The 11,801-nt window shown below is 40.7% G+C and overlaps 2 protein-coding genes across 2 annotated transcripts; one reads left to right on the forward strand and one right to left on the reverse strand.

The window, feature by feature from the left end:
* Window positions 1-1,124: 1,124 nt before the first annotated feature.
* LOC104946294 (gamma-glutamyltransferase 5-like) lies at window positions 1,125-1,493 on the reverse strand. The gene is made up of 2 exons (XM_010772081.1): window positions 1,331-1,493; window positions 1,125-1,237 (listed from the first exon to the last, which is right to left on the reverse strand). Exons 1-2 carry the CDS (start codon window positions 1,476-1,478, stop codon window positions 1,125-1,127), a joined length of 261 nt encoding a protein of 86 aa, XP_010770383.1. The 5' UTR covers window positions 1,479-1,493.
* A 3,150-nt stretch (window positions 1,494-4,643) lies between these two features.
* Window positions 4,644-10,737, forward strand: asphd2 (aspartate beta-hydroxylase domain containing 2). The gene is made up of 4 exons (XM_010772079.1): window positions 4,644-4,953; window positions 5,983-7,186; window positions 8,351-8,464; window positions 8,649-10,737. The coding sequence occupies exons 2-4, from the start codon at window positions 6,322-6,324 to the stop codon at window positions 8,777-8,779; spliced, it is 1,110 nt and encodes a 369-aa protein (XP_010770381.1). The 5' UTR covers window positions 4,644-4,953; window positions 5,983-6,321; the 3' UTR covers window positions 8,780-10,737.
* Window positions 10,738-11,801: the final 1,064 nt, after the last annotated feature.

An 11,801-nucleotide genomic window follows, 5' to 3' on the forward strand; every position in this document is an offset into this window, starting at 1 on the left:
TAACTTATCCTCGTCACCCTCTCCCTCCGGTCCACATTAATACAAATGACCCCAATACGTATGATTGTATGAACTATGAAAATATCTTAAAATCAATACAAATGTATTTATTATAAACGTTAGTCCTTAATATCTATCACTGTGTATATCACCATTTAAACATCTTTTAAAAGTTGAACAAACTCCACACAGCTCAGTAAAGACTGTGAAATGTTGACTTTATTTGATAATTTCAGTAAAAACTAACGTTCATATTTCTCTTTTTGATTATAATACTGATGAACGTTCAGAACAAAGCACTTTGGCAACTTACCACATATTTTTTAAAATGCTTAATAAGCACCGTAACGTTCATGATATAATAATAATCGGTTGTTTCCGTGAACGACCGACTGTTGAGTGACGGCAAATGCTGCGGCTGCAATGCATTGTGGGGCAGCATTTTCTCCTCTCCTTTCGTCAAGGGAGGTCCAGTGGTTCCTAAGCTAAAGGAGGTTATAAAGGAAATTTGAAACCTCCTTTCCTCTCATTTAGAGAATTGGAACGGCACTTAACATGGCTGCCACTGACGTACTTCCGGTTCATTTCACTTGGTTAGGAAGGTTCCTAAGCTAAATGGACTATTGGAACGCAACCCTGGAATAGAAAATCTCTAATGGAATGTAACAGGAAGTGGCAGATTTATAATTGAGTATTTAGATTTCCTGCTACTCTATACTTCTATTCTACTACATTTATCTGACAGCTTTAGTTACTATATTGTTTTCAAAATCTGATTAAAAATACAAAATATAATCAACAAATTATGAATCATGTATTATTATTATTATTATTATTATTATTATTATTATTATTATAAGGTAATCCACAATTTACAAACCACACTGCAGTGTATTAAGCTGCAATATAAAAGTGAAAAACAAATAAATGCATCATTTATTATAGTTAAAATATAACAGACTATTAAATCTCATTTGGAAATGGGCTGTTGTGCACAATGAATGCTTAGTTTAGGTTAATTACATTCTGATGGCAATACTTTTTTACTTAATGAATTTTCACTGGTAAATTCGTAATGGAGTATTTTTACAATGTTGTATTACTACTTTATCTGAGTACTTTGTCTAAGCCATAGCAGTACCTGAAATCATCTGGAAGGTCTTGGGACATGTCTCCAGCAGGCCAGGTTTAAACTTCCCCGGGACAGTCTCTCTGGAGTTGATGATTTTCACTTTGCCTTTAAAAAGAAAAGAAGAGTTATGATCAATACACTTTGTCCCCAGCGTAGGACACTCATTATTTTTGTTGTATGAATGGATGAGGCTGTTACCAGAGCTGTCCATCACTGTGAATATGGACCCCCCTCCGAGCCCCATGCTCTGCGGGTTGATGATGGAGGTGCACAGCAGCGCAGCAATGGCGCCATCTACCGCTGAGCCCCCTCCCTGAAGCATGTCCCTGAAAGATGTCATACGCATCACAAGTAAAGCCAATGTATTTCCTTTTTGCTAAATGTTGTACCTATTGTCACTATGATACATTTACTTGTACAGTATGAATAGAATAAGTTAAGTTAATTCCCCGTGTTACAGACAGTTTACCTGGTTATATGAATTCTGCAGCTCTTCATAACTTTACCCATAACAGAAGTGTAAAAGGCTACTCACCGTGCAATCTTTGAACATGTTGCCGAGTCTGCGGCCACTGCAGCGGTGGAGAAAGTACCATCTGGACAATCGTGCCTAACAAGTACAGCAACACACACAATAACAGCCACCACGCACAGCATCGCCACTGCACAGCAAGTGTACACCTTTGCTTTTGACCTCGCCATAACTGATGTGATTCTGGACCTCCGCGGGGAGCATTCAAGTCTAATTTCACCTTTACAGGTTAGCCTAACTCCTCTCAGATGTTACAACTTGGTTTTTTTCCAAATTTGGAGCCTATCGGCCCATCAGAAAGGGGTGTTATCAGGGCCTGGCTCCACCCTCCACCCGGATGCAGCCCGAGTGGAGGGGAGAGAACTGTTGAGTCATGCCCTGAGGAGGTTTCACCTCACCCTCTGAACCTGTTATGGCCCTATGTGAGGAAACTCAGGTGGATGGCTTTAGGTGTAATAGTCCTACTAATAGAAACTCAGCCGACAAAATAAAGCAAAGTGAAAACCAAAAGATAACCCCAGACTTTACAGTGAGTGGTTAGCGCCAAAGCTGTAAAATAGTACTCAAATACCTGAATGCTTGTTTTTAGCCACCTTGTAATTTTGAAGCTTAACTTGAGTTTATTTATTGTCTATCAATAATATCAATTTGTAAATAGATTACAATATATTATCATTTAATCCATCCATTTGTAATGTATTTAAATCACCTCCTTTGCCACATGTTATGAACAAACTAATGCATCAATATTTGAATAGGTAGTCTATAGTATTTGTAACCGGGTAGTTCTACACTGTATTAGTACTTTTACTCAAGTAAACATCTTAATACTTTTTTCTACCATTGCAAAAAGGCTTTTACATGTGTGATATATTCTCATAATTGAGTTTTTACGTCGTTTCAATTGTTCTGATTTTTTTAATGATTCCTTTCCTTATCAGCTATGTAGGCAACCAGATAACCAAATGAGACAAGATTTTGTAACACCTGCAGCAACATAACAGCTACTGTCAGTGGAGTAGAAAATGTGCTGCGTTTAAAGCCCTGCCTTTTTATTCAGAAAGAGTTATTATAGCGTACAGAGTTCAATAGCTGGTATTCAGGACTAGTTGGGGCTTGTCAGACTGAAAATCAGCATTACAACTTTGCTATGGTAACGTTGCTTTACTGTATGAGTATTGTTGCTCCAAAGAAACTCCCACTTCATACCTTAAAATTGAAAACCAATGGGAAGAGTCCATCCGTAATTTTCACTTTGCAGTTGGATTATTTTTGTTAAAGATGTTCATGTTGTCGTATAATGTATCAAACATGTTCACTGTCAAAGTACTGATCTATCATTACTGTGAGCAAAACCTAGTCGCGTTGCAATGCATCTTGGGAAATGCTGTCTGCAGTTCAATCAAGCAGTAGTCGAAGGGCGAGCCATGAGGCATACGGAAGAGGGAGGCACTCAATTAAGTCAAATCAGGAGAGATTACCAGAGCAAAACCGGAAATAAGGCAATTTTGGCTTCAAAGTAAATTAGGAAGACATAATCACTAGTCTGTTTAGCAGGGCTGCCAATATTGAAGATTCTTATTGTCATTTTTTGTTTTCATGTGTTTTTTTAATTATTCAATCAATCATTCTGTCTTTTAAGTACAAGTTGTTGCACCATTGCCACAGCAAAGGCCTCGGAAGGGGTGGGCACATGCAGAAATGTTGTTGGGTCTGTTGGGTCTGTCCAACCAGAAAAAAGCTACCTGTCCACCCAGCAAATCATATGAATGCATCTGAAAGGTATTGTCATTTAATAGCATAATTTAACTTTTATTGAATTGTATTAATGTTTGTTTTAATTGTATGTATGTTTCTGTGTAATGTACATTGGGTTAAATTCCAAATGGAGGTGATCTCAGTCTGCAGTTACTACTGAAGCTTGCACAGGAAAATATTGGCACATTTGTAAAATAAGGAGACCAGCAGATTGTTGCATTTGCAGAGCTTTATTGGATGGTTTAATCAGCAGGTAATCTTCTTTTTCAACCAAATGAGTGTACTTTAGATGCGGGGAGGCAGGTGTGAGTAAACAGAACTGTCTTAAATGCAGTTTTACAGCATTGTTTTAAAGGTACAGATATCTATATAACAGCATACTACACTTACCTTTACTCTCTTGTTTCCAACTCTGCAGGTCTGCAGTTAAAAGGAGTCCCAAGGGAAAGAACACCTATTTATCTTATGGGAGGGTTCACAGAATAGAGTTAAGTAGGGGATGTTACATTTATATTAGATTTGTTTGGTAGCTTTGAAATATTGGTTTTTCATGTACTAATTTCAAATAATCAATTAATTACATATTAAGACTGTTGATGTAATGTTAATAATTGTTTGACTATGGCCCCCCTGTTGCACTAAGGGTGGGGCCAATATAAGACTACTCTTTGTGCCATTGTTTGGTGGTCGTGCTGGCATGGTGGCACACATGTATATTATATTTGTAAATAAATGCTGTATCGCTTGACTCCTTACTTAAGATCTGGACCGCTTCATAGGTCAGTCAACACGACTAATACGTGTGAAGCTGACTCATTTGTTATAATTATTTAAATATTAATAAAACGATGTATGTTTTAAACTGTTAATAATTTAACAGAAGCTCATGTCTAATGTACACCATGTCATTTGAAAAGGCACCACTTTTCTTCATTTATTCCATTAAGTGTTAAGCCCCCTTCAAATGCATGTTTTTATAAAACACTGTTAAGGTTTCACACTTGAAAAACTAACATACCAATTTATTCAAACGTGGGTCAACTCTATATTTTGTTCATTCTTATTTAAGAGAAATACTATAGACATTATATAAACCAAAGAGACAAATGGTTCCTGGGCATAGAAGGTACAAATTGAATTATACGTTGAGTTTTATTTTGAAAGGCTTGACCGGAAATAACGCTGCGTGTTCCTCTGGGCGCTTGAGGCTGTGGCTTCCCCTGGTGGAGCTTCAGTATTTACAACAACATTTGTCTGAAGACTTCGCGACGCTGCTGTCCATCACAGACAGACAGACAGGGAGGGAGGGAGTCAACCCATCAGTGAGACAGCTTTTGTATCCTTCCTCTGCTACACGATGGCTGTCGCGTCCAGTTCGGACTTCTTTTCTGCATTTTGGAGACATATTTCCCACAATGTTGGCGAGTGAAATCCGTCTACCTTGTGTACTGCAGTGGTGCGCAGCTTCGCCTGGAGAAACACCTGTACGCCTCTTCTCTCCACTGGCCCCACAGCCATGAATGTTGAATAGGTATGGATACAAGAAACCTGTGCACGAATCAAAGAAAAAAAAACATCTCTAGACAATGTGGTTAGGTTACTGTGTTGAGCTTGTTTTCCACGTCGATTGAACGGTAGAGCCCATCAATGTGTTGGTCATCACTTTATGTGGCATCTTGGCCCTGGTGGTGAGATTGCATGGATACAGTGGATAAACTAGGCAGGGTGTGTGTGGTGTGGTGTGGTGTGGTGTGTGAGGGAGAGAGAGTGTGTGTTTTAGATAATTTCATGGTTGGGTTGGATTGTCAGTCTACCCTAAAAGCATCGGGGGATGTGGGGGCGTCTTGGTGCTGTCTGACAGGATGTAGGGGAGGATATATTGGAGCAGGATTACCCGACCATTTTTGGAGAGAGAGCATCGTGGAGTTCTGATCACAGTTGACGCATTGCACTCCTCGCGTTTGTCTGCTGGTCCATTATTATTATATAATCATGTAATTCAGTCCTAAAAAAAAAAAGAATTAAAGCTACATAGGTTTAAACAGAGCCCCCTCCCTTTTTACCTCCGAGGATCCATTTATACAGCTCCTGCTGAGCAACCTATGAATGCCAATTATACTGTACATGTGGGTGGGTTTTAAGTTTACATAATTCACTGTGTAGTGTGGGCTTCTGTATGCGTGGTGCACACAAATGTTAAATGGATATTTCTGTGTTAAATGCAGCAATGTGCCAATGACTCATGGTTTTTTATACAGGAGTGTGTGAATACCAAATTGTGCCCAAAGTGTGTGTGTGTTTGTGTGTGAACGGGGTGCAGTCATTTTGAAGTCCACAGTGTGTGGGTGAGTTTCAGCAGGTGTGTTGCATACAGGATGCCCAAACTCTGAGGAGGAAGACACAAAGCAAATTCTTACGATCCCTCATTCTGCATGCCAACTCATTAACAGTTAATAGGATACATCATATCAATTCCAGCGTTTCCCCCAATGCCAATTACAGTATCCTCCTCTCTCGCTCATCATCCCTCTGTCTCTGCCTCTGTCTTTTTGTTTTTCAGGCAACCGATTACCCCTAAGGCGCGGCGTCTGTCTGCATTTATCTAAGAGAAAGAAGCAGAGAGGGAGCAGCACAAATACCGCACAGCCAGACATCATGCAAGGTGAATCCTTCCCTCGCTGCAGAGTGCTGAAATGTTAGGACTGAAGAGCAAGAGTGTCAGATCGAATCAGCTGACTGTTTACCGTAGGGGGGGCAATAAGAGCTGCTTGACACTATACTCACTAACGCCCTGTGTGTGGTTTAATGCCCCTTTCAATCACAATCAAGAAAAGACGTGTTAACTGATCTTTCATCAGCACTTTTCCAGCCAACGTCAGGTTTAGCAATCCGAGCCGAGATGGAGTGGTCACTGGAGAACGTGAGAGAGATGGTGGCTGGAGGCATGCAGTCCATAAGGGAGTGTGAGATCTGTGCTTTTGCCATAGCCATGTGTGTGCTGCTGCTGTTTATGTGGTACTGTTACAGGGTGGGCCGCGAGCACGGCTCCAGCCCCTTGCGTGGGAGGTATCTGTCTGGGCCCAGTCGGATCGGAGGAGTGGTGGGGGGCTTCATGAGTTCAGACTGCCGAAACAGGGGCAAAGGGAAGCAGGGGTCGATGCTGGAGGAGCAGAACGGCTTCGCTTTCTGCCAGTCGTCAGACTGCTTCCGATGCACCAGCGCTGGAGAGAGTCTGAACCAGAAGCTCTATCACAGCCTGCAGGACTACGCCAAACGCTACACCTGGTCAGGAATGGGCAGGGTGCACAAAGGTGTCCGTGATCAAGGCCGATACCTAAACAGCCGACCCACCATCCAGCGGCCAGAGGTGTTCTTTCTCCCAGACCTCCCCTCAGCCCCGTTCTTTTCCAGAGAAGTGCAGAGACATGACGTGGAGCTGCTGGAGCAGAGCTTCCCCGCCCTCATGGCCGAGTTTGAGAGCATCTACCACCAGCCCCCGGCCCGCAGCGGCTCCTCCCTGCCACCAGGGTGGAAATCCAACAACACCCCACGTGGGCAGTGGTGGACCTACTACCTGGTCAACCAAGGCACCCCCCTGGTTCTCAACGTGAGGAGGTGTCCGCGGGCCTGGAGGGTGCTGGGCCAGCTGCGCACCTTCATCGCCAACAACGTGTTCGGAAACGCCTGCTTCTCCGTGCTGACTCCTGGAGCGTTGATCACCGAGCATTACGGTCCAACAAACGTCCGGCTGCGCTGCCACCTGGGTGAGAGAGAGATCTGTTTACTCGTTCAACCATGTGCTGTGAGGGGGTCTTTAACTACAGAGGAGGGGTGACCCAGCTGTTGTAGTGTTAAGGCTGAACATGTGGATCCTCTTGGGTCATAACGGCTGAAATGTAGTGGCTAATGTGATTGTTTTTATAATTTCGATTGCACCTGAGATTTGATTCTATTTACAAATGCACCCTGTGAGATGGCTATAAATATTGATGCTTATTCTTAAAGAAAGAGACTTAGTAGGATGATTTTAAAAACGTAATAATACGGGACGCTCTTAGCAAAGAGCATTTTTCCTGGGATAAGTCACCTGGGAGATACCAAATTAGGTGTTGAAGGAACATTTCTCAAATTGTTTAAATTCAATTTTTGTATTTAAAGTTAATGCTATACTGTTATCTTAAAGGTGGGGTATGTAAGTTTGAGAAACCAGCTCGAGTGCGCTAGAATTTGAAAATACACAACCGGAACAAATCTGCCACGTCCTTACAGAGCCCCTCCTCCAACACACACGAACGCGCACATGACCAATGAGGGCACAAGAGATAAATGTGTGCACAGATGGAAGGCTGACAGGCAGGTAGGCCATCCAGTTATTTTAGCCGGGCTGGCTAAAATGATTCGTCGTGCTTTTTACAGTACCCACGGATGACATTTTTTTATGTATTTATTGTCAAAGCACTTAAGATATTCATTGCTATCGAGATGTTAAGAGCATTCCATGGAATATAACAAAAAGTGTATCTTGAGCCGGTTTCTCAAACTTACCTACCCCACCTTTAACTTTCAACATTTATTTAATTTTTGCTTGTCCAACAACAGAACCACAATTTAAATGAAGGTTTTCCACCCCAATCAGATTTTCCTCGAGCACATCAATAAAGCTAAACTACTAGCCTCTTCAGATCTAGATTTCAGGTACAACTAGATTGAGACTTACAAAACATGAATGTGTGTAAATTAATAATAGGAATTATTCATATTCATTCCAATTTTCCCTAAACTTCTGCCTGCAAAATACAAACTGGTGTTACATTTTGTTTATATGGTTGTAAAAAAAGTCTTAAATCTAACTAATTGAAACATTGAGAAACTAAGTTTGCTGTCCCATAATGACACATGGATTGACCTTTATTTTCCTCCTCTGGCAGGTCTCAGAGTGCCCCCCTCCTGCGAGCTGGTGGTTGGTGGAGAGCCGCAGTGCTGGTCTGAGGGCAGCTGCCTGCTATTCGATGACTCCTTCCTCCACAGGGCCTTCCACGAGGGTAAGAAGGGATTAAAAACATAATCTTTTATTGGATCCTGTCCATTTTTTATTTCCTTCTTCATAAAGGATTGCCCTAAAAACGGTATTATCAGCAAAGTGAATTGAGAGCCTTTTTAATATGAGTTTGACAGGGTTTTATATCAAAGATCATCACAAAATTCTTGTTTTTCCTGTGTGTGCAGGCGGTGCAGAGGACGGCCCCCGGGTGGTCTTCATGGTGGACCTCTGGCACCCTAATGTGGCCGCTGCTGAGAGACAAGCCTTGGACTACATTTTTACTCCAGGTCGCTTAGAGGACAAAGAAGGGAAATAGGTGTGAGTGAGAAACCGTGTCTGACCGAGAGACAGATGGCGTTTTAGGGAGGTGTCTGTAGGATTGGGGAGCATCTCTTTTTCTGCCTCCAGACCAGCTCTCACATCCACTGTGTACATATTCTCCGTGTCCTATCTCATAACTCTCTTAGCAGAAGACCAAACATTGGGCCTCTTTTATCATTCATGTTTTTGCCTGTATAATAAAAGGCAGCCACAATTGAAAGTAGCTTTTTTGCTAAACTTAGCAGGAGCACGATTGTTCATGGAGCCATCTAAATAACATGGCAGGGACCTTTTGAATCTTTGAATGTTAACGCATTTGCATATAGATGAATGCTGTGACTGAACAGTTTATCAAATCTGTTCTGGACCCTCTTTACCCATATAGGATTATTTGTAAATCTCAAATTAGTTTAATTTCTGCTTGAAACTGTTCAACAGTAACGAGCAAAGTACATTACAGATTTGATAAATGGCTCAAAGCAAGCCAAACAATAACCGTCACCATCTTACACTTCTGCTTTACAGTATGTATGGAGCCATAAGGCCACATATTCTGAATGAACTGAAGTCATCGAGTTAGCATTTATGGGTCCGGAGTTATCCCAACTTGTTGGTGGTATTACTTTGCACTTAACATTGATTGCTTTACACTTACTGTTACACCTATATCTTTGCAAGGGCTAAACATTTGATCGTTAGACTTTTTATATTACTCAACACATCCGTTCACACTTAAGATGCATTGTTTTTTTCACACAAATACGGTTGTCAGTGAGGTTACACATTTTTCTTTACTGTTACATACTTTTTAACTGTTTTCATGATGAGAGGGTAATTCTCTTCGTGGTAAAATAGTGACATTTTCAGTGATAGTAGTGCCTATGTACATCAACTAAAATAAGTGAAGCTAAAGCAAAGCCATCATTGCTACATTGCTGGATGACTTAAAGCCTCCTGTTCAAACTATTGTCATAAACACGTTAAGCCATATAACAGGGAGGTGTAGCTTTCCTAAAACTGATTAATGGTAAAATAAGCAAATGCAGTGTCATTCTGTAAATGTCCGTTTAATCACATACAGGATGCACCATTGGGGCTCTAAATCAAATGTGTATACTCAAACAAAAGAAATGCAGAACCTGCTATTTCATTGGGATTTGGTTACCTAAAGAAAGTTATCATTTTTGTAATCATCTATTCTATTCATATGTGCTTTGATAGATATTTGATAACTGAGGTCCAATGTTGATGATGTCATGAATGTTTACAGACGCAGCTAATGTCTTTGTCCTGACTTCTGCCGATGTGGTAGTTTATGGTTTATTGTGCTCCCCTTTGAAAAAATCAATCCTGCTTACTAAAGAGTCGGTTAGAAAAGCACATTTTTAGGTCAAATTGTGTGAGTCGGCCTGTGCTGGATAAGAAGCGTTTTTGGTAAATTTACTAAACTCTTGTAATTTGGTTGTATTTGATATCAGGTTTGTATTTCTGTAAATAGGGTTGAGGTAAAAAAAAAAAAATGAGCGGTCTGAGATGATTTGAGATGATTGTCTTCAATGCTATAACTATTGTGTTGTCTTTATTTACAGCTACAGCGAATGCATTTCATTCTCCGTTCTCAAAAAGCCAGCCATGAGTCAATTTTGATTACATTTGTAGATTCTGTAAAATGTTTATGAAGTACTATCTCTGTTGTTCTGTGAAGTATTTTTTTTTAAAACCACTTCTGCACATTTGCAGGAGTTGTGCGCCATAGTTAAAGCCACAATCCTTAATTCTTCAACAGCACTTCATGAATATATGTGCACTAAAGGTAGAGAAAATTAATTTTCAGCTTTACAGGTCCATAGCAATTCAAGATACCCATCTATTAAAATGTAATGTTTACAAAAAGATTTACACGCTGTTTACACGACGCCGACACTCACATTGAGCTGTCCATAATTAGGTTTAAAATCAACAGTGCTGTTTATCAAGAGTATGAAAAAGGTCATTCCCAAAGCATTTGCTTTACAAATATAGTGTATGATGGGGCAGCCATTTTGTTTACATTAGAATTAAGGATTTGTCCTCCAACACGTTCTTGTGTGGATTTTGAACAGTATTTCTGTACATTTAATAAATGGTTGAGTCTCTTATTTAACCAGCTGGTGTCACATGTGTCACTTTTACACAGACTTCTTTTGATCAGAGAAGTCACATGGCTTGAACTCGAGAGACACATTTGATGACTTTAGACCTGACTCGACTAAACCGAAAAAGACTTGAAACTCGACCAGTGCCATCAATGACTGGTAACTTCACTTGGAAGTGAGCCTTTTGACTTAAAGGTGACCTATCATGCAAAATGCACCTTTGTACGTCTTAGATACATGAATATGTGTCCTCGGTGTTCCAGGGAACTCACCAAGTGTCAGAAAACACAACCCTCTCTATTTTCCTCCATACCCAAATCTCTAAATACGGGGCTGCAACGGATCTGATACAGACTGATCCAGATTTGAACAATTCTGTGACGTCACAGAAGTGGCGCTATGGCTATTGGGCCAACTCCACCAATCAGGAGGAGACAGCCACGGTTCGAAAGCGCTGGAGACGCTGTAGTACATATGCCTGGCCTGTAGATGGTGCTGTTCTCACAGAATCAGCCCATAAAAAGACAGTGTTAAATTGAGCGAAATGAGGAATGGCTAAAATGCATGATCTGTTTGGTATTTTGAAAAATAAAAAGTATAAATATGCCTTATATAGGTATGGTCCTACACTATATTATTCAAATATAGCATGATAGGTCCACTTTAAATACTCATAACCTTCACCTCACTCAAACCCAAAAACTCAATTGTTTGTACTGTATATGCCACGAGTCGATTAACTTACTTTCATTTCCTAAATCTCCCTTCTCCTTCCCAGCAAGTCGACACTTCATTCCTTAGATCCACATCCAATCAAGGTGCAGTAGAGAAAAACTAACGCTACGTTACTGAGCTCCAATTGGAAAAAGTGTATACTAAAAT

The sequence above is a fragment of the Notothenia coriiceps genome, unplaced genomic scaffold (genome assembly GCF_000735185.1).
Source record: "Notothenia coriiceps isolate Sejong01 unplaced genomic scaffold, NC01 NC01_scaffold00010943, whole genome shotgun sequence".
Taxonomy (NCBI): Eukaryota; Metazoa; Chordata; class Actinopteri; order Perciformes; family Nototheniidae; genus Notothenia; species Notothenia coriiceps.